Source organism: Plectropomus leopardus, chromosome 17, assembly GCF_008729295.1.
Source record: "Plectropomus leopardus isolate mb chromosome 17, YSFRI_Pleo_2.0, whole genome shotgun sequence".
NCBI lineage: Eukaryota > Metazoa > Chordata > Actinopteri > Perciformes > Serranidae > Plectropomus > Plectropomus leopardus.
In genome coordinates this window covers 25,070,715-25,094,400 of record NC_056479.1, presented here as the reverse complement: position 1 = coordinate 25,094,400, position 23,686 = coordinate 25,070,715, and the positions used below count along the sequence as shown (strand labels likewise).

General features: G+C 40.0%; 1 protein-coding gene across 1 annotated transcript in view; it reads right to left on the bottom strand.

The window, feature by feature from the left end:
• llgl1 (LLGL scribble cell polarity complex component 1) overlaps nt 1-23,686 on the bottom strand; it is a 49,483-nt gene that overhangs the window by 13,816 nt on the left and 11,981 nt on the right. Inside the window, exons 3-12 of the mRNA XM_042504988.1 lie at nt 14,600-14,681; nt 14,348-14,508; nt 13,131-13,277; nt 9,320-9,482; nt 8,628-8,763; nt 8,164-8,218; nt 7,325-7,479; nt 6,980-7,200; nt 3,617-3,684; nt 2,234-2,408 (exon numbers count right to left, since the gene is read on the bottom strand). Coding sequence (XP_042360922.1) covers nt 2,234-2,408; nt 3,617-3,684; nt 6,980-7,200; nt 7,325-7,479; nt 8,164-8,218; nt 8,628-8,763; nt 9,320-9,482; nt 13,131-13,277; nt 14,348-14,508; nt 14,600-14,681 — 1,363 coding nt within the window. The remainder of the gene's footprint in view (nt 1-2,233; nt 2,409-3,616; nt 3,685-6,979; nt 7,201-7,324; nt 7,480-8,163; nt 8,219-8,627; nt 8,764-9,319; nt 9,483-13,130; nt 13,278-14,347; nt 14,509-14,599; nt 14,682-23,686) is intronic.

Sequence of the window (23,686 nt, the reverse complement as noted above, 5' to 3'; positions counted from 1 at the left end):
AATTAAATCTATTTGTCACTGTTAAATGCATCACTCAAAATCTGTTTCTACTCTGTTATACCCATTTCTTTGTACTAGTATCTTAAAGGAACAGTTCAACCCAAAATCAAAAGTATATATATTTTTTCCTCTTACCTGTAGTGCTATTTATGAGTCTAGATTGTTTTGGTGTGAGTTGCAGAGTGCTGGAAATGTCAGCTGCGGGATGTCTGCCTTCTCTCCAATATAAACCACTGGACAAAATAAAATAAAATAAAGAAAAACATCTGGCTGATCTATATAATAGGAAAAGGTATGATCAGCATTCACTCCTGGTTAGTATTTATTGGCCCTAACTTTAATCAAGTTTGATCGGCAGTGAAAGAAATGAAATACGCGGGTGGAACTGCTAATTTAAGCCCCTTTCAAGCGTAATGCATTGACACACACAAAATACAGACCATTTCCATCCAATCAGTCCTCAAACATTGTTCAAATTGTAGTCAGCACCAAGAGAGACTTCATAAGTAAGAGATATTTAAAAAAAGTAACTAATTCAAAATTTTACTGCCCTCATTGCTGATTTCTACTGTTTACATACCTGCTTTCTGGCACATCTGTGACATCAAAAATGACACACCAGCAAAAAAACAAAAACAAACAGAAAGGCATACTCGTCTTCTGCAGAACTTCGTAGCTACACCGCTTTAGTCTATGAGATTAGTCAATGGGAAAGCAATACATCACCGATTTAAAACAGATTATCCTCGGTTTAAAAAACCTCGATACGCACTCTACTTTTTGTAGTAAAAGGTTTATGGTGCTCGAAGCACCAAAAATACATTTGAAGAACTCAACACAAATGTGTCTTTCCAGAAATCATGACCTGGTTACTCAAAATAATCGACAGACCTTTTTGTGGGCAGCTTCATATAAGAACTATTTTCTTTTTTACCAATTTGCACACTAACCATATCACTGTGCAGAAGGAAGCACACATCTAATCATTAATGGCGTCCTCCTTAACTGAGATGTAACGTATGCAAAAGTTTCTCAAATGTATAACATAGGTCTTATGGTCGATGTTATTAGTCCTTTTCCTTAATTAAAGCATCTGATCTTACTCAAAGGTTATATGCTTCCAATTACTATTACTTATCTGACTCCATTAATATAATATATTTATCTTTTAGCATGCACTTTCTGTAAGCGACCTGTCCGTATCGGAGATCAGCAGTGGTGTCAGTTGAGCTATCAGCAGATGCACACTTCCTTCTGTGTGGTGCTGGGGTTAGCAGGCGTAGTATAATGAAATAAAATAGTTCCTACATGAAACTGTTCACAATAAGATCTGTGTATTATCTTGAGTAACAGGGTCATATTTTCTGGAAAGAGAAACTGCTGTTGAGTTTTTCGAATGCATTTATTTGGCGCTTTGAGCACCACAAGCCGAGTGCCATGTAGTTCCATTATATTGGAGAGAAGGCAAACATCTCTACGGCCGATATCTCCAACACTCTGCACCTCACACCACAACATTAGAGATTGATAAACAGCACCACCAGTGAGAGGGAAACTGTGGGGTTTTTATTTTGGGGTGATCTATCCCTTTAACACATGAACATTTTCCAAAAAAAGGGGGAAAAAAGCACAAAAATCCACTGATACTAATCTCCAAAAAAGCCAGACTTATGTTTGTTCCCTTCACTGTAATCCCTACAATCTACACATGGGATCCCAGATAATATATGGTTATCTTGGTCATCTGCCCAAAACACTGAGTAACATTTCCAACTATATATCCAGTTGATTTAAATATTCATCAAGTGTTTTTCTTCATGACTCATCTCCATTTCCTGTTGGCATATACCGGAGCCAAGCTACTCAGTAAGATTCGCTCCTTTAGGAATTCTTCCTTCTGATGCTGAATCCGTCCATTTAAATGCAATTTTACACAAAAAACAGGCCATTAAAACAGAATCAGACTGTGGTTCCCTCAGATTACAGTCAAGTTTAATAACGGGAACAGTGGGGTGGGTCCTGTCTGAGAACGCAACACATGAAAACAATCAGATGAGAGAATTAGGCCACAGATGTAGCTGCAGATGTAGTGTCACAGGGCTGACTGTGTGTGTAATACACAGATTGTTTTTATTCCCAAAGCCTGTAAAATAAGACCCTGTGCTGGATCTCTCTTGTGACTTTCACTCTCTTATTCTTACTTCATTTCATGTCTCCTCATGCTCGCTCTCACCTTCCTGAAGGGAGGCCATTCCTCCTCCTGCTGCATGTCGGGGTCATCGCTGGGGTCCTGAGGATCGTCGCAAGGGTCGCAGTCGGTGTGGAAGACATTGGCTGTGCTGAGTTTGTACAGTGGAGTAAGAGCAACGCCTGATGCATCCCAGAAACGCACAGTGCCGTCCTCATGCCTATAAAACACACGATTCATTCATTCATTCATTCATTCAATGTAGTGCTGTGCCAAACAATCAAAATGGTGCACGGTTGTGTTCGTGTGTTCGTGTGTTCTTGTGTGTGTGTGTGTGTGTGTGTATGTGTATGTGTATGTATGTGTGTGGGCTGTCTGTCATGATCAGACAGTTGCTGATCAACAGTTGCTCATAAATACGAAAAAACTGTTTATTATGTACACATCCACATTCTGTACAATCAAATATAATAAGCCTGCAATTTATTCTTTATAATCTTTATGATGATCAGGGTTTTTATAAGATTGATGTAAAGATTTAACACTATGGCAGGTAGACAACCTGCAGCTCTTTTGTCAAGTTCCTCCAGTGGGTCTGACCCCCCCCCCCCCACAAAAAAAGATTTGGAAATGAACAACTGATATTTTTTAACAATTTAATACATCATTGTTGCAGTGGCTACTCTTAAGTCTACCTTGGCTAGCTTTGGATTATAAATCCAAAAAAGGAAAAGTCTCAGAGGAAAATGAAGACTTCAGTAGTGCATATACAGATTTGTTTGCTTTCACTGCCAACGCTGCAAAGTTGGTAAGTGCCAATTACTCATAATTATATCATAATTAATCGTAGCCCACTGCAGGGTCACCAAATTGTGTCAAAGAAATTAATGAATGCTAGTTGGAAACCAAGATACTGGATGAGAGATTTTAACCTCATGATGGCGAGGTAGATCAAACTCCATCCTCTGGGGAACATGAATTTCTGTAACTAATAATCCAGCCTCTAGTTGTATAGATATTTCACAAACTATGCTCTTTCTCCAAATTCCACTCAGTCCAGCTGTTCTCCATTGTGCCGCATGCTACTGCTAGCTCTGCCAAACATCTGCGTATGGCAACATTATGCCAGCTGCTTCAGCATTTCTTTGTTGCCATTGCAATTCTGACAAATTTCATTGTTAAGACGAGTCACATGTAGATCCAGAGTTATGCAGGATATTTGTTTGGATCACATCTGAGACAAAGAAAAAAAGAAAAAAACGTCTCTTTGCAGCTTTCAGTCGCTAACACTTACTAGAGAGCAGCAGATTTGGGCCAGATTTGTGTCATGAAGAAAAATAAAAACTGGATCCACCAGCTGTCTGCAGGCAGCCTGTGACTGTTTATATATGATCGTGTATGTATTGTGTGTGTGTGTATTGTGCATACCCTGTCAATAGCAGTTCTTGTTGTTTGGGTGGAGGAGCCAGGTTTTTCCCTCCACAGATGGGCCAAGTCTGCACACACACAAAGATTGGAGAAAAGTATGCATCACATTGAAATGATGCAAATGAAAAATTAAACACATTTTTAAAAAACGTCAAACACATTTCCTAACCCTTTCCATTGGATCATAATGCCAACTCCAAATGCCCTGGACCCGACACAGGGGCACGCCCATGTGGGTGAGAATGTGTTCAGAGAAACACACAAAACTCACATGAAAAGCTTTTGTTGGTTTTGCTCTGTTACAGTGCCAGTATCTCCGGTTTGGCCTCATGCAGACAGACAGACAGCGATGATTAACGAGAGTACCAGCTGTGTCTATGTGTGTCTGTGTGTGTGTGTGCGTGTGTGTAATCTGCCACTGATCAAACAGCTGATCTAAGCTACAAAGCCTCTGCAAAGCCTTTAACTGCTTACACCTGCTCTTAAAGTTAACACTACCAGCAGGCTGGTGGTCGCACTCCTGTAGGTTTAGTCAAAGCTGTTCAGCTGCCAGTCTGTGAGCTCACACATATTAGGGATGAAAATGTATAAGATGTTATTGATGCCAATGCCATATCAACTTGACTTTTTGGTCCAATTTTTTATAGATTCCTGATCGCTTTTCAGTGTAGGAACAGTCTGTCGGTCATCATCTAAAACTGATGAAATGAGAGAATATTTGTACAGCATTTCATTTAATTTCAGGTTTTCTTTGTCTTATCTGCTGAACCAGCCTGTGTGGCATTAATATTATCATTACATAGGATACATCCTCTAAGTAACATGCTCACACTCGTGCACAGAGTGTCAAATACATGACATTCCTGGAATTCAAGCCTGTGTTGTGTAGAAAGATATTCCAACATATTGTTGGTGCTTCCACTCTTATGTGAAAGTATGATTTTACTGACATTACCAGCGACACTGCTGTCAACTTTCTTCATGAAATCAGGGTTCCTTATTAAACAACAAATTCAAAGACTTTTCATGCCAAATTCCCTCAAATTAAAGGACCCAACATGGCATAGTGTGGAAAACCGATTCATTCAACATTCGTTTACTTGCTGTTTAACCTGTGTCACTTGACTTCAATCACGGATGCACTCATGTAACCATCGCAGTTTCTTAAATGCTGATTTAGCTTTGAACTATCTATGCCATGTCAGGTTAAAAAAAAGAGGCTGTTAGGTTAAGGATAAAGGTTTCATCTTACAAAGTGAATCACGTATTCGTGTGTAATGAATTATAAAGAGTATTTGCACGTTTGACCTCGTATTTGTTTGCTAGGACATAGCAGTGTAGCAGAATTTAAATAACCTTTGTGTTGGTCTGTTTGCCTTGTGCTGGCGGTCAGCACGGTTGGCTGTAGAGTGTGGCTGCAGAAATACATGTCCCAAAAACAAGGACACATGCAGTGAGGGGAATGTAGCCTATTTGCTAAAATTAAGTTAAAAAACATATATATATATATATATAAGAATCTGCAGGAACCCTGTAAAATGAAACCACATTTTGGACAGTTTCTTCCCATCTGCAACTCTATCTTGTTGCAAGTTTCTAGCAGCATAGATGCTCAAGTTTGTTTTGCAGTGCACAGCTGTCTGAAAAACAAGCCAGCATCAATAAAAGGTATTGACAAGCCTGTATTGCATTGGATATGACAGTTTGGAATCGGTGCTCAATTTCTTAACTCATACCATGAGTAACTTCAAAATCCTTTGTTAAACCGCTAAAATTTCAATTCCCTTATCACCTGTTTATATCGCTCTCCACTTCTGAACAGAAGCAGCTGCTGACATGACACCTGACAGCCATTTGGAAGAATTCCAAATCAAACCCTGTAACTGTAGTCTGAAGTCTGAGAGCATCCAGCTTGTATGTATGTACAAAGTATAAACACCAATTAGTGTAAATGGCTTCATTTAAAGCATGAGCAGCCTGGATATCGGCCAGAGTCGGTTTAAGGTGTTCTCAGGTTAAGCTGCTTACATGCATCTTGGATTCCCTGTAACTGAATATCCCTACTGCCATGAATTAACCAATTTACACAATAAGCCGTCGTTCTTAGCGTCCTGCCAACAGAGAAGCAAAAGATGTCGCTGGCAGCTACATGTGACGGAGGAGGAATCTATGCTAATGCATGAAAAAAAAAATCGAGATCCTGAAAGAAAGAATGCCAAAAGAATGTCTGAGGAATAAAGTACCAAAAGAAAATGGCGAAACATGTTTAAATGACACAGTAACAAAATAAATGCAAAAAATAATAATTTCTCTGCAAATGTGGGAGTTACATAAACATATATCTCACCCATTCTTGAGAATTGGGACAAATCATGTCCTACCCACAAAAAAGACCTTAACATTATAATTTATCACCAAAATAAATTTGTTTCTGGGATGAAACTTGACAACTCCCTTGTCACAAACAACAATTCACAATGTCAAACAATAAAAAAAGGTTCTTTTAAAGTCTTCAAAATCTGGTCTCTATCTATCTATCTAATCTATAACCATCTTTGTTTTAAAATGTTTTTTTATTAAAATGTTGGCCCTTTAAAGATGTGTTCCAGATTTTTGTCAACTGTCAGATTTCTACAAAAACATAATTTAGTCAGGCATTAAATTAATAAGCTGAATATCAAGGACTTCTGTCTCACTTCCTCAAAGACGGGAATGATGCTCAATCACTGGTATGATATCAATTTTTTTCTTAAAATGAAAAAAATAAATTTGCTGATGGGTGTGTCTCAACCACAACATGTCAATTCACTCACATGGTTGGCTCATTACAAGGTTTTATAGTTAAGACTTTCATCTTTTATAATACATTTTCCCAATAAAGTTGTATAATAAGTGTGAGTATAATAATAAAAAAACAAGTTTTTGTCCCAATTCTCAAGAAAGATTGATCTACAAAAATGAGCTTTATTTGTAATGTTTGCCAGTCAACGCAGCTGAAAAAACAAAGCATTTTGTGAAAGTATACAGTCAACCACAAAGCAGTCTCTGTGACAAAACATCTGTTGCATAAAAAGATAAACGTCTGGTCACTTTGGATTCCTCTGAGGCTAAAAAACTCCACAAAAATCAGTTTAGTGTGGGATCTAATCAAGATTTCACATAATCAGATAATTGCCTTACTTGGGGTATTTACTTGATTGCTTGTTTATCACTTACTGAGTATTCTCTTGACCTCCTTTTTTGTTAATGTATTTGTTATTGTTGTTTTAGGAGATAATTTAGACTATTTTAAGAGCCACAGAGAAAACTGATAATAATAAGAATTTTTTAACAAACTTTTACAAATGGCAGTGTGCTTCTCACCCCGTGTGCCTGTTGCCGGCTCTGCTGTGCTTTGCCAGCGTTGACCAGCCTCTCCCAGAGTTTGGGAGGGACATTGGAGACGTGGAAGGAGCAGGTGATGGCTGAGGAGTGGAGAGGAGCCAAGTAGGGAGTGGGCAGAGTGGGCCACCCGGGGGTCTGTAGGTCAATCACAACCAGCTCCTCTTCTAGTAACACGACCAACGCAGACGGATCATCGAACTCTGGAAGGAGAGACGAGACAGAATCATTTAGACTAAATTCCACAAGATGAGAATAGCCAAAAAACTCAGCTGAAAGAGAAACTGTATATTCTGTATTCAACATTAACATTGACCAGCTGCTGACCTTTTCCTTGCTCTACGTTGTGGACCGTGAAGAAGTCGATGACTCGGGATGTGAAGTCCAGAGTGACGTGGTCTTTGTCTTGTTGAATGGTCAGGCAGTGGCGGTCACCGTAGCTGGCTCGGGGCATCCCTCCGCTGTACAACAACACTGGAGAACTGGCGGGAGGCACACAGAAAGTATTTTTATTCACAGCAATTTTATCACTCATCTAGAACGTCATCGAGCAAATCTTTCCAATATAATAAGGCATCATTGTTGTCATTTTTTTTACATTCATGGATTAGTGTGTGTTTTTTAAAGACAAGAACTAAAGGTGACATATAGAAAATAAAAATACCATTGGCAGAAAACAAAAGTGCTTTTCCTTTTATTAACTATGTGGAGTAACAGTGAGAAAACATCAATGAGGTGTTGATTATGAATATATATATATTAGGGGTGGGAATCTCTGGATACCTCAAGATTCGATTCGGATTCTAAGGGCTAGACTCTGATGATAAAACGATTGTGCACCTTTTAGTGATCAATCGTTTTATTCTATTATTTTTTTATGCATCATTTTTTCTATAAATTTCTTTTTTTTCCCACTATGTGACACCTAAAACAGTGTATTGCCTTGCTTATTGTATCACAATATATTGCAACATATTGAATCATTAGCCCTGTATCACAATACATATCATATCGCCAGATTCTTGCCAATACATGGAAGTATTACATATAATGAAGAGAAGACAGGAGTAGAAATTCACTGGCACTCTAATCCAAAATACAAAGTATAACTGCAGATATCAACCCAGCAAAAAAAAAAAAAATTGCCAAATAAGCCACAAACTTACCCTGCCTGCGTTGTTCTCCACAAGATCTTGTTGATGGCCTTACAGGGAAACGGACCTGTGACAGGCAATCATGAAGAGTAAGATTAAAAACATAACAGGGACGTTAGTCAGACTAAAGCTATTAAAATCTCCTTTTAAGTCAGAGAGAGGGCGAAAGAAAGACAAATAAGATTTGAATGAGATAAATCTAAAGCATGAGCGCCGCACCTACAAAGACCCTGACCCTCATCATAATATAAAGTAACTATGACTCACAATATGTCAACAGTTATGGCTCATTAAGCAAGTGTCAGTCACAAGATTTTGGTCTTTGTGGGCAAGAGCACAACCTTCACATGACCTGGAAGAAAACGTGCTCTAACATGTTTCTTACAAACACAAGATGGGAAACACAAATTAGTGTTTCCCATCTCATGTTTGATGTCTGTGGGTGTGTGTATGTGTGCAATGTATGCATTTCTCACCATATGGGATGGTGGAGGACACTGGTTGGTGGTTGTTGGTGTTGCCATTAGTAACAGCCCACACAGAGTAGCCGCCATCGTTATGAGAGCTGACAAATAAGCTTCCAGAGCGTTCCCACACAAGACTCTCCAGCTGCTGCAGGACGGTTCACACACAGTATATATGCATCAAACCAGGTTGCACAGCAGAAAAATTATAGTCACTATTATTGCCATTGCAGAAAGATTAGATTCAAGTGTCTTCTTCTTCTATGATTTATAGTGTCAGTGTAGGAGATATGGGTCATATGCTGTGCTTTGTTTACTGTATTGTATGTATTTGTTTTGAACTACTATCTGTAAAGCCAATTGCCCCTCTGGGACATTAAAAAATTTTGAATCTTGACTCTTGATCAGCGAATAGCTCATTCACTTTTGTTGTTATTCCAAACAGAGTAAATAAAAAAGACCTATTTAGAAAGATGTCCCATATGCCATGACCATATGTTTTACACTTTATTTTTGTTATTCCCCTGTGGCCTGCTTCAGTAAACAGTAATATGTCAAGAACAGGGTGACAAAAATAGGCTGACACACCATTAAATATGCTTTACAAGTACTCTATTGTACCAGCATGACAGATTCATTGTAAAACACTGTCAGTTAAAAGCAAGCACCACAGTGCACTAAGCGTTGCTCTGTTAACCAGGTACCTGCTTGCCCAGGAAGAGCTGCTCAGCATGACGGCTGCTCAGATCCCACAGGACGACCAGACCCCGGCTGTAGCCAATCAGAATCTTCCCTGACTGCTGAGGATGTTCCTGAAGAGACTCCACCGGCCCTAAGGACTTTCCGCATCTGTAGTCATCTGGCAGGCTGAGAAAACAAAACATTACCCATCATCCTACACATGTAGTTTATTTGTAATCCAGCATGCTGCAAGATAAAACATCTAAAACGCAAAACAAGGAATTTTCAACAAAAGGAGCTCACCACATCGAAGCGGAAAGAAATACGCCTTAAAGTCAAAGATTTAAGGCGTATTCACTATAAAAGCAACACTTTGAGCTGGAGAATGATTGAGGAAGACATCAACATCAAAGATCATCCTTGAACAGAGGCAGGAATTTACGCCCACCTGTTATCATGTGACCACAGTGACCACCCTACTTACTTACCATAGTTCAAGACCAGTTTGTTACTTTTACTTTTGGAGTATGTTTAACGTTTGTACTCAAGGTGTCTTTGGATGTGAGAGGATGTGTGGAGTGTGTGTGAGAGTGGAGTCTTTTAGTGTATGGCTGGCAGTAATTTACAATCAATCCTCGACACAGCGGAACAAAACGTGAGGAAGATAATACAAGGAGTGGACGGATTCTGTGCATGTTGATAATCCAGTTGGTAAGTCGAGACTTTTCTTTTGCAACAAAACAACCTAAAGCAAAACTCCAAAAATGTTCAAACTTATGTATAATCTAATCAACAGCAAACTCAAGCCAGCTGCATAAACTCTAACACTACCAGAGGCTGCTTTTCCAACAACAACAACAAATCAACATCAAGCTTGAGCTGCTGGAGTTTGCGAACTAGACATTCCTCTGAGGCAGCGGAGGAATGTAGAGCAGGACACACCCTCGAGATGTCAGAGGATTCCCTCAGCGACGGACCGGGAGAAGACAGAAGACGAAGACAAGAGAGGAAGCATCAGAGAGACGGAGAAAATGAAAAAGTATGAAAGTGGGACAAGAAAGCAATGCAGCTTTCTGGGCTATCTGCTGCGGATGAGGGCAGTCGCATCGCAGAAGAGATGGTCAGCCTGAGAGAGAGAGAGAGACACACACACACACACACACAACACACACACACACACACACACACACACACACACACACACACACACACACACACACACACACACTTGAAAACACATGCACACACAGAGGCTCATCACCGGGACTCTGTAGCAGGATGCTGGATTCCCTAAAAATACTCGAACGGAGCGACGGAGACAATGGAATGCTTTGTTGGAAATGTTTCTGCCTCTGTGCTTCCGGAGAGTATTTTTAGGGAATCCAGCATCCTGCTACAGAGTCCCGGTGATGAGCCTCTGTGTGTGCATGTGTTTTCAAGTGTGTGTGTGTGTGTGTGTGTGTGTGTGTGTGTGTGTGTGTGTGTGTGTGTGTGTGTGTGTGTGTGTGTGTGTGTGTGTGTGTGTGTGTGTGTGTGTGTGTGTGTGCTTGTGCACATTGGAGATTCAGCTGAAACACTTCCCCAACCGGAACACGGTGTTTTGGCAAACAGTACAAAGCCTCCCTGTCTAAAACCTCCCCTCCTTTACACACACCATACAAATCTCTCTCTCTCTCTCTCTCTCTCTCTCTCTCTCTCTCTCTCTCTCACACACACACACATACACACACACGCACGCACACACAAGCCTTATCAGGGCCCTCGTTAGGCCTCAGTTCTGCCCACTTCCCTAAACAAGCCTGGTTAATGAGGGGTTTGGTCGCCCAGTCAGACCGTCACACAGCAGAATGAGAAAGAAACAACAGTAGCGCTGTGATGAGCTGCCAGTGTATCAACACAGGAATGCCGCGGGGAAAGCTGCAGCATGAAAAATAAAGAAAATACTATGGTTTCTATGAACAAAGGAAGAAAAAATACCACAGCATGCACATCTATTGCACATGGATTATTTTCCATAATGAAGTTTTGTGTAACAGGACATATTTCCAGTTTGTCCAGAAAATGTGTATCTGTGCTCCACTAACACTGTGTTTTTCTTAAGTTCACTGCTGACTTCTGACACATGGCTGCACACAACATTGCAAGAATGTGGAGCAACTGGACAAAATAATAGAAACATCATGTTGTGCCGTATAAAAATACACAGCTCCCATTTGCTTATACAGTGTTGTGGCATAATAAATAATAAATAAACTGAGAGAAATTCATCTTTGCCACATAATGTTAATTTGCAGTGTTTATCACTGGTGCATCAGCAATTCACACAACTGCTACAGTACATTCTGGTTACAATGGTGACACATTGACTCATGTTAGAGGTCTTCACGGGTCTACCCAAACCACAGGACTTGAGACGTGACCCGGGACCTGTGACAGTTCACACAGAAAACACTTTCTGTTTTCATGGCCCAAAACTGTAGAAATCCCTCCCCTTTGATATTCGAATGGCAAAATTACAGACTGATCTTTTTAATTTAGCTTTAAATATGGGTTAATTCCACTGGTATTATTGTTAAAGGTTTGTTGTATTGCAACCAAATAGGTAAATGATTGGATCAGGGTCACGTACATCACATCATGAGCAAAAACAGCTTTGCTAAAGTTATTTTCAAATAAATGTTCAGGTCCAGTCAGATCTCTGAAAGATTTCCCCGAGTCCATTAGAGTTTGAGTATGTCATTTTTTGGACAAGCAAAGACCTCTAACTCTACCATTGACTACCATCATGTAGCTTTTTGTGCCAAGTTAAAAGTTGCTAAAAACTAAGTTTCAAAGCTTGAGGTTTTTCAAAGTTAATATTTGGAGGGAAAATCATAATAAGTTATTATTTATCAACAGTGTATAACCCAATTAATCTGTTTCTTCAGGTCTGTGTGGGTGTAGACTGTCACATCTGATTAAACACCCCCACGCTGATCATAACATTTAAATCAAATGTAGCCAAAACAGTTACTTTGTCAGAACACTGTGTGCTCATGTAGGACCACATCATTTACGGTAAAAAAGCTGGAGAGAAAAACATTTTCAGGTCTTTCACACAAAGTCTGACAGTCAACATTTTAGCAAGGGAGTTGTCAAGGAAAATCCGGAAAGGAGGAATTGAGGTTGCAGCTTTTCAAGCTTAACTTCACTTATTTTACTGCGTACTACAGCTATTTTATTGTACTGCACTGTATTTTATTTCATCCACCCTTTTTTCCCCCAGAATCCCGTTCCTTAAAAAACATCTGCTCCAATTCCTATCCAAGATTTATTGTACATATCCAATGCAACATTGTCCCAACACAGATGCCTCTAAATCTCAGTTCTGTGCCAAAGACACCATTATTTTCATCTGATTCAGTGCACCTCATGCACACACCTAAAAACTCTTCAGCGGATCTGACTGTTCTCACGGTCCCTGAACCACATGACCCTGACCTGCCTGCCGCTGCTTGGGTCAAAAGGGATATTTGTTTCTATGTGCACGTGTGCGCCCGACCTGCTCAGCTGGAGCTGTGAGAGGAGGAAACTGGAGTGTTTAGTGTTTAGAGGAAGACATACTGTGACAGGGCTGGAGAGGAGAGAATGGAGACTGAGTCAAAAAGGAAAAGAAGTTTAGTAAAAACATGGGTTTAACACAGAAAGCACTTATAGAAAAAATATAAAGAGAACCTAGAATATTATTATTAACGTAATGATTGACAAGCCACTGGTTGTGTCGCTCCAAAACAGTCCTTACATGGCTCCATATTTTGATTTTTTTAAAAAAAAGCATTTATGAGACATTCTCACCTCTGCATGACCTGATCCTGGAGCAGCGTCTGGTTGTCCTTCAGTGAGAGGCGGGGCAATTCAAGGAAGTACACGCCCCCTCCCTCTGTTCCAATGCAAAGCAGGTCGCATGACCTCAGCAAGAGGAGGACAGTCACCCGAGTGGCACTGAAAGGAGAGGACGAGGAGTAAGAGTGAAAAGAGTGAAGTTGTGATACACCTTTATATAGGACAGGACGTGAAGTGTTTACCTCTGATGACAAGTTCAACCACCTTGTTCGCCTTGAATGGAGTGCAACATGATTGACCATTCAAATGCAAGATGGCAAGGTTCTGCAGTTTGAGGGCGGGAGTGTGACTCGCCACTTACAGGATATACCAACAGTGTATATAACTGTCTCTGTAACTGCTATATAAAATATGACAGTATGTGCATGCATCCTTTCCTGTGACTCCCTTGTGCACGTGCACACCATTTGCATCCAGTGCAGGAACAGACAACTTCAAACTTCTATACAGAGCGGATACTTAGTGCAAATGTGTTTATTTGCCTAAATGCCAGACAAAAATATCTTAAAAACTGCCTTTGATGTTATGAAAATAGGGCTGTCAGCATTAACACGATTGCGAATAAGGTATGTAATTTAAGCCTTTTTTTTTTTAAATCACTCTAATTGCCAGCCAACATTTCCATCTTTAAGATGCTGTACCAGGCTGAGTTTAAAGCTAGAGTGATGATACTGGTGTCATATGAAACTAGAAGCCCTGAGGAATGCAGTGATAACACAGGAATGCAGCGAGGAAACCACACAAGCTTCTCAGTAAGGGGGCTTAATAACGCTCCAAATTTAGGCTAAATTTTGGCAATTGAAAAATGGCATGGTCATTTCACAGGGTCCCTTGACCTCTGACCTCAAGATATCTTTAGGTACCCATGAGTCTCCCCCTTAAAGACATGCCCATTTTATGTTAGTCCCACGCAGTTTTTTGCTGTCATCTGATTCCTAATCAAGACAGTCGAATATTTGCTTTACCTTGTCAATGTGGGCTTCAAAACTTTTTGTAATGCAAAATAATGGAATTAAAAACATGTGATCATAAAATGTGATTATTCACGATAAACTATAGAAATTCTGCTAGTAATTGGGATTTTAAAAAATTTTTCCGACAGCCTTAAATGAAAACTAACAGCAAAAAATTATGACGATCTAAAAATGTATCAACAGGATTTTGTGTACCTGCAGCTCTCAATTCCCGGTCGTCCTGGGAGACTGTAGCTGTTCACTTCCTGTAGAGAGACCACGCCTTCTCTCTTGACCCCTCCCACCTCTTTCGGGGCCCCGGCCACCAGCTCCCACAGGTGAATTGTGTTGTCATCCAGCAGAGACAGCAGGCGGCCCTATCACAAGGTAAAAATAAACAACACATCACTTTTGACACCACTATGGTCACAAAAGAGTCGTTACATTAAGTGGCATGATGGAGCTTACCTGTCCTGGCAGGAAGTGGATTTGTGTGACAGCAGTTGTGTCTTTGTGTAGTCCTGTGAACTCCACACCAGGAGACCCGTAGCTGCAAGGGTCCCGTTAAGGAAATTCAAAACAAAGCAAGCTTTTACACTGAACAATAAAATACTTCATAAATCAACCCCAACCCCATTTAGTGAGTAATTATTCTTCTGAAGATCGGATCAAATTGGACCCAACGTCCACCCCGGTATTTAAGGGAACACTGACCGTTCCAGTCTCTTCCATTCCTGAAATATGAGTGACAAGAAGTCACGGTTGATACACCTGAGGGTTTTACGGGATGCTAACCATGCCTGTATCGGTTCTGAGTCATTACAACCCTCTGTTACCAAAATATAACCAATAAAACTTTTCCGGATGTCAATAACTGCCACTCCCAGTGGTTGTTGGAAGTCCTGGTTGGTACCATTGGATGTTGAACAAGGCGTAGAATGCAAAGTCACATAATAGCACTATCTAAAACTACAAACTAAGGATTGAGACAGAGAGGTAGACCAGCAGCTCCTGTGTTCAGTGAGGTAAAATTACTTTTTTTGTCCATGGGAGTCTGAGCGCACGACTGAATAAATGAGACTTGGATTATACTGAATGAGTTGTGTGAGAGTTTGTAAACAGATGTTTTGATTTAGATTTTCTGTTGTTAAACTCGGAACTCTACGTATTCAAGTTTTCAGAAAAGTTTTTGGATTCTTCACTAACAGTGGAGGCATGTGAGAAAAATAACACTTTCATCATGAATTTAACATGAAACGAAGTGATCAGCTGATATACAAATGATCATTTGGGAGGTGAAGTATTCCTTTAAGCTGCAAGTACAGTGTGTTTTAAAGACAAACAAACATAGCGGGGACCTAATTCTAGTCTATATAATCTATGTTTGGAAATAATTTAGTTTAACCACTGATGCATTACACAAGGAACAATATCTTTTACATAATAATACATTTGGAGTATATGGCACCATCGCACTGTGTCTGCTGAAGAGAAAATGTTTTCTTTTAAAATAGAAACTGAATGAAAATGTGCAACTGAGTGGGCAGAGTCCATGAACAGTTTAACTGGTAATTCTGCGCTGTAAACCAGGAGAAACACACTGGTTAGGTGTAATAGCAGGGGAGAAATTAGAGCACTGTAACAAAGCTCATAGCAATTACCAACACCAGATGACGCAGATGCTAAAAACTACCACTCTGTATGTGTGTGTGGTGTGTGTGTGTGTGTGTGTGTGCGTGCGTGTGTGTGTCTTCACAGAGTCCTCTTCCATTTGTTAGTCCAGTAAATGAAGCTGAGCTGATAAAATAAAGGCTAAACTCAAGAACTGTGACGCTGAGTTCACACAACTGGGCTAAGTTGGACTAGACTGCAAATTAGTACATGCACACACACACCCACACACACGATATCAGCCACACACATACATATACACACTTGTGAGCAATACCGACACACTTAGTACACTGCTTACATAAGCCTGTAGGAATGTGGATTAAAAATGCAGAAAAATAAGAGGAAATCGGGGGAGTTATCCTGTTTGTATTTGAATGTGTGTAGAGCTGGTTCGTTGTGTTCCCTAAATCATAATTTCTTATTATATTTTTATTAAATATTATCATTTTTCAATAGAATTAATATTATTACGACTACATGTAATTCCCTCTTTTCATTCCTATTCATATCTTTACTCCCCTGACGAACATCTTTTCTCATGAAAAATTGGAAAAAATCCACTTCTCTTCATCTCAACTTTCTTTCCCTAAACTCTCAACCTCTGTGTGATACCCAAGAAATCAGTGAGGGATTACTCATTCCCCACATCCTTAAACCCTTTCTTTCCACTGCTTTCTAATAGTTATCTTGCTGGAAGAAAGGTTACCACAATTTGTTTGCTGTAACCATTTTTCCCATCTCTGCCCGCAACCACTCGTTTCCCCCACGGGGGTCCAGCAGAGCTTAAATAACAACATTCCTCTGCTGTCTCCTCTCTCAGCTTCTTGGTAACCCTCTTCTTCTAACTCCGCTCTACTCTACACAAAATCGTAGGTTCAGAGAAACCTACCTGCCCTCCTCTCTCCTGCCTTAAATCCCTCCTTTCTCGTTCGCTCCCTGCCTTAATTCCCCGCAGGCCTAGTTGAGTGTTATACTAGCATTCCTTCAATGTTGTCACTTCCTGTCCTGGGTTTTATTCCCTGCAATAACACATGCCTCAGACAGCTGGAGGTGGAGGTGTGAGAGGAACATTCACTCACGGGTCATGAACCACCAGTCCAGACAAAGACAGAGACTGACACAGAGTTCAAGTGAGAGACGAATTAAGCAAAGCAAAGTATTCTGCTCCTTTGAAGGAAGAATTTGAAATTTCAGGTTATTTGCTTTCTTGTAGCATTGCAGAGAGCGATACCCCTCTAACTTTTAAACATTGGATGTAAAGCTACAGCCAGGTAGCTTATCTCAGCATAAAGACTAGAAACGCATTTATTTATTTGTGGCACATCGCCAAGATCAAAACATCTGCTGCCAAGAACTGATTCTGTATTTTTAGAGCTGGACCGCTCATAAGGAGCACTATTGGACTATACAGCTCTGGAAAAAATTAGGGACCACTTCAAATTTTTCTTGAGCCGTAAGGAACCAAGTAATGTTCTAAACACACAAAAAAGAATATTTTAATTATGGATTACTTCTCTAAATGCACTCATAAATCATTAGCAGAAACTTTTTTTTTTTATTAGGATACTTTTTAATGTGTTTTTTGTTTTCTAACCATTCCTAAGTTCTTAATACAGAAATCGCCTTACAGTGAAAATGACAATAAATGCTTTTAAGAAACCTTTTTTGAAAAAAAAAAACTAACAAAGTGAGATTATTTAGTTTTCATGAATAATTAACTTATATCAATGAATAAAGTGATGCCTTTAAAAAAAATCACATATCCATATGGATTTTCATTTTTGTCATTGTGACTCAAAATATTTCTAAAGTGCTTCCATAAAACAGTATGTGGGAACTAAGAATGTTCTGTGACCATAATAAGATGCATTATAAGATGATCAGCTCTGAAAGGTTTGACAGATTAATTGTCTACCCAAAGTCACAAACAGCTGCTGAGGAAAAATAAAGAACTCATGGAGAGCTCAGTCTGTGCTGCGTTCACAGGCTCACAAAAAACTCCTAATTTCTAGAGGGAACACAGAACGATACAAAGAGACACACAGGCATTTAAGAGAAAAAAAAAGAAAGTTTGCCATTGTCCATCAAGGTTGGAAAGTTTCCTCCAACTTTCCAGGTCATAAATCATACCTCAGGTGGCAGTCCAGTTGAAAATTTCTACTAGAAACTAGGAAATACCAACTTTCCAATGCAAATTGAATGCACCATTAGTATCTGGCTATTTCATGGTTGGGGGGCATGGTGTCTTCCAGGAGTCTCTGTCCCTGACCAAGTCTTCCAATTTTTGGACCTTTAAGCAGACAGGTTTTGATCCTCTCATCTAACACATCAACAACTGTCAAACTGCTGCTTTATGCAGCCAAATGAATAATGTTGAAATACGTAAAATGTATCAAACAGCTGTGTTAGAAGGAGATTTGGTGGGCAAAAAGTTGACAACCTGAGAAAAAACAACTATGCAGGAAAGATGATTTAAAAAAAAAGACAGAAAAATGGAGAAACAGAAAAACCGAAACAAAAGAAGTTGTACTGCTGTGCTCTAAATTTATAAGTGAGACAACTGACAGGAAAGTAAGTGAATAGAGAAAATCCACAGCTTCCACAGCTGTGTAAAAAAGATCAGAGGGGCTGAAAAACAGATGGACAGCAGCGGCTTGTGTGTGTATTTAAACTATATAACAGTGACCACAGTTCATTCATCACAAATCTATACAGTGTCTCCCACAAGTTTGAGCTGACTGTGCAAGTGCAAAGAAAGCTGTCAGTGCACAGACAAAAAAATAACACTGTGTCAGAGCCTCGACACTTGGCTGGTCTGTCGCACCTCTGACAGGAACCAGGCCACGACCATCTCCAATTTCAAACTCTGTCAGCTCACAAAACTCCAAATAAATATGTCCGACAGGCAGCAGGACAAAGCAGGGCCGAGGCTGTTGCTATAAGGAGGGAGGACAAAGTGCGTGTGATCAAGACAACGGACTAAAAACGCGACCGTCGCACATGATTCACACACACTTCCTGGTCATGGTGATATCAGAGGACAGCTGGTGGAGGGATTCCCGGTGATGATGTCATCACCTCCTCTCTCGGGACAGCTGTAGATGGAGTCCCTCCAGCTGTAACCTCATTTTAAATGTGTCTATGTGTCCCCTCTGAATTAAGCCCCCTCCCCCATGGGGCCTGCTCATTGGCTAATATTGCAAGTCCACTAAAGTAGTGGGCAGATAATAAATGTGTAAATGTGTCACAATGCCTTCGCCTCAATGCAACAGTGAGGCCACTCTGTTAAATACAGATACACAAACTTGCTAAGATGCATAACTAAGTAAAATTCATATGACAGGGTTCCTAAACATCTTTCATTTCAAATGTTTATACTTTTCCAAGCTCAATTTCCAGACCTCTGTATGATTTTTCATACCAAATTTGACATCAGAGTACAAATAGCGAGATGTTTATTTTGTAAATAAATACATAAATACCTACAGTTTAAGGCAAGAGTTTGAATGCCTCCTGAAATTAAATTTAAGATCAATTTTACAGTTGCCAAAATTGAATAAAAAAGTGAACCAATATCAGTAACTTAGTGTTAAGGAGAAATTTTCCCAAATGTCAATTATAGAATAAATCATGACCTTTGTAGTCCAATGAAAAAGTTAAATGTTTAGAAAAAAGAGACTTTCTGGAGAGGAACAGAGAAAACATAATATTCTAAAAGTATCTATTTGTTTTAACAACAGGAAATAGCAATTATATTGGGATATTACAATGCAATGTCAGAAAAAAACGAAATCATGATAAAATCCTGGTTCCCACTTTCAAGTGTGTTTTAAGACTTTTGAAAGATTTATTTAAGACATTTTAATACAAATTAAGGCCTTACTTTTCATGGGAATCCTGCAAATAGTTTTAAAATCCAACTGCAAATATATATGTTACACTATGACTATGTATGCTGTAACATCTCCAGATTATTCCCATAAAATTGTAGCTATGTCATACAAATCGATTAAAACAGTCTTGTTTACTCACTGCGACCATGGAGACAAGGAACCTAGCCATAAAGCTTTCCTTACACAGAAATTGGCCTGTTTTCTTTTTTTTTAACTACATTACTGCATAATTCATTCATGTTCAGACAGGCTTAATATTTGCTTATTTGTGATGCTATGTATATATGCAATTCAAATATTTTAATTCAAAGACACTACTTGTATGATACTTTAGAAATTCATACAACTGAACAGAGGCAATCATTTCTTTTCATAATCTCTTCTTTTTTACATACTTATCTAGACCTGGAATATTACTAAAAGTCAAATTACATACTGCGTAGGAACCCTGACATGAGTACAAACACACACACACACACATTAAATTAACTGTTGATGAGACATTCAGTCTGCATCAAAGCAGTAGATCGACTGACCAACATTAACATCCATTAAGCCATGTCGCTAGCGTGACTAAAAACTCAGCAACACTCCTCTTTATTTTAAATCTTCCCTCGACTTGTTCTGATTACACTTCAGATAAACATCAAGGACTGACTGCCATTTCAAAACATGTCACATAACCAGATATGCTTAAATGTAATATATGTGGATAAAAAGACAGAAATCTGAGATGAAAGGAACTGCTGCAAATTCTCGGGATGCTTCGCCAAGAACATCAGAGGCTACTTCCAAAGTTCAAACACACACACACACACACACACACACACACACACACACACACACACACACACACACACACACACACACACACACACACACACACACGGCTGTAACACCACAGGATAAAGGCAGGTCGATCCTCTGTAAAGGAATGGAAACACTGACTCAAAGAAAAGTAATTCAAAGATGTCCTAAATTCAATTTGGAAACCAAATTGAAATGATTAATAAAATGAACCACAAAAACTCATAAAAGCGGTGAGACAAGCACCAAGGACACACTCAGAGCGGTGCGTAAATGGACTCAGATGATGCACTTTTGAAATAAATGTTCAAGGAGTCCCTTAAAAAGGTTTGTGAAAAAAAATAATTCAAAGTGGGAGACTTAAATCTCTGAGCAACCTGTTGAATGGCACAGTGCTTAAACAGTGCTGATCTGTGCGAGGAAACCACGTAATGAAACATGCAAAGATTTGCTGCATTGCTCAGCAGAGGACCCTGAAACGCACACAATGGAGGCCTACAGTAACTCATAATCACTGAATCACTGTCTCTTTTCTCAAACACACACACACACTCACACACAAGTGCGATTGCCCGGTGATGCAGAGAGCGAGCGTTAGCAAGGATAAAGCGATTTCACGGTCTGAATACAGACAAACAGAGGGCATTGTCCTCCATGTCGGACACACAGACAACAGCCAGCACACCCTCCAACACACACACACACACACAAACGTGACAGAAGATTGGGACGGACAGGAAGGAAGGACGGATCACTGGAGCCAAGGATGAATGTGCAAGTTGACCACACACAGAAAGAGTTAGACGATCCACACCAGGGAGAAAAGTCAGAAAGAAAACTTTTACGACACGTCAGATGACATGAGTTAAAACTGGTTTCAGCTCTAAACTTCTGAGGCATCATCTGCGAGCATTTTCTCCAACTCCCTCTCTTCCCTGAGCACATAGCAACACACTCACACAATCACAAACTGCACAGACGTCTGGCAAAAGGCAGTCGACAACAAGACAAGCCAAACAACTCCACCCACCCACTAGAGAAACAATCCCGTCTCATTTGCATCCTCTCCTCTCCACCCCCCCCCCCCACACACACACACCCACACACACACACACACACACTCCCCTTTCTGTCCCACTCGCTCAGTGAACCCTCCCCCAACAACAAGACAAGTTATAGATATACTTATAAAGTTCATCTTAAACACCACAAACTGTCATGGTCCTCAGAGGCTGAATCAGAGTGGTTTTCATAACTGGAACAATTAAAGAACGTGTGTTCAACTGAAACATCTGAAAACCCATTTTTCACTAATCTTCTCCTCCGTGCACCATCTACCATAATGAGTCATGTGAAAAGGAAAAAAGTTACAAAAGGAAGAAGATTTGATAGCAATGAAAGAATTTCTCCCACAAAATGAGTCCAAGCCCCGATCTGAGAGGTTGAGGATCATATTCTAGCAGGATTCGGGTCCCATGAAGCCCCACGCCTTGTTGGACCATTAAAGATTGTTGAGCAACTTTTATGGGCCAGCTGATGAACTGCGAGTTTCACATCTAGGTCAAACTGCTTATTGAAGCATTTCGCTAACAAATATGTTTGTTCCAAAGTTACTGTCCGTCCAGAGAAATGCGTTATTGCATGGATTCAGATTGCCATGAAATTTTGTAACATTTTCCTGATCCTTGGTCTCCTCTTGTCCCAAAGAAAGTCTTTGATTATCAACATCATGGAGACATAATGGAGTTGTGGGACAAGAGTATAACATAAATAAACACCAGAGAAGACATGCTACAATGCAAGCAAAGAAGGAGGAAGAGCAATGGGTCTTCTTTTTTAAAGATACTTTTGAGAAGTTCTCTTTTGCGCCATTTGATTAAACACAGGATGATTTAAGGCTTTTTTAAACAAAGTTTTGTGTTGGAGTTTGTGTTATTCTAAAGATTTATTTTAATTTTAAATGTATATCAATTTCAAATATCGGTTGTCAGTCTCCATGAATAAGCATAATCACTCATCCCCACTACTTCAGCCCTCTTTAGGAGCTGATTGTTTTTACATAACTTTGATCTGTCAGTTCGGGTGAATGTTTTCTTTTTTGTTCCTCAGCTCTGCAATTCAACTGCCTCTCCACACTGTCAGACATGGGGAGACCACACACCCTTCATCCCCACAGACAGAGCCCCCTCAAAACTTATTGCCAACTAGATGGACGTGTGTGTGTGTGTGTGTGTCCATTCATCTGTAAGTGTGTATGGGTGTGGGGGTGAGGAGACCGGCACAAACCAGAGACAGGAGAGAGGAGGGTGGAGAGGGGGCTTTTAAAGGTCCCGCCATCCTTCAGGAATATTAATGAGGAACAAGATCCAGTCGGGGGACAGAAAAACAGAGAAAGAGTGATGGGGGAAGGACAGATGAGATAGCAGGAGTGAGAAAAAGATGGAGAGGACCAAAAATAGTGAGACAGAAAGTTAAGACAGAGTAAGCAGAGAGTAGGCAGTGTGTGGGTGAGAAGAGAACGAGGGAGGAGGAGGTGAAGGATGGGAGGAATGATAAAGGCTGAATCAGAGTCTGTATCTTCTGCATGCTACCAAATAATTATTACTTAAAGATGCATTTAACACAAACAACCAATAAGAATGTAGGTTACATAACATGTGAGATGTTTTGTAGTATTTTTGTCTATAAATTAGCCTCCAATGCAACCCAGTCTGTGCAGCGAAGCATGAAAACAAATTAACATGACTTGGTACAAATAAAAAGCTGCAAATTGTTGGGGAAAAGAGCAGGAAACACTGTGGCTGCCAGCAGCACAACTGAAAGGGAATTGTGCGGCACAAACGAGCACATGGGGAATTTTCTGTGTTCACCATAAACTACAAGAATCTGTTGACTTTGAGGAAGTATAACCAATTTAAAACTGAGCTAAAGCAGCTGTCAGCGTCAGATCCTCAAGCCACTATGAGAAGGACCGGAGGAAATGAAACTGATCTCTAATTCTGTTCATTCATCATTTACTGTTACTGTATGCGTGTCCCTGCTCTGACATTGCAAAAGTGGCTGACTCAGAGTGTAAAAGTACAGATTTCCCAAGAATTTCGGATGTGCCGAACACTGTGACATCAGCCAACAGTGCAGAGCCAATATGACTCCAAAACTGGTCATCTAGACTTAAAATGTT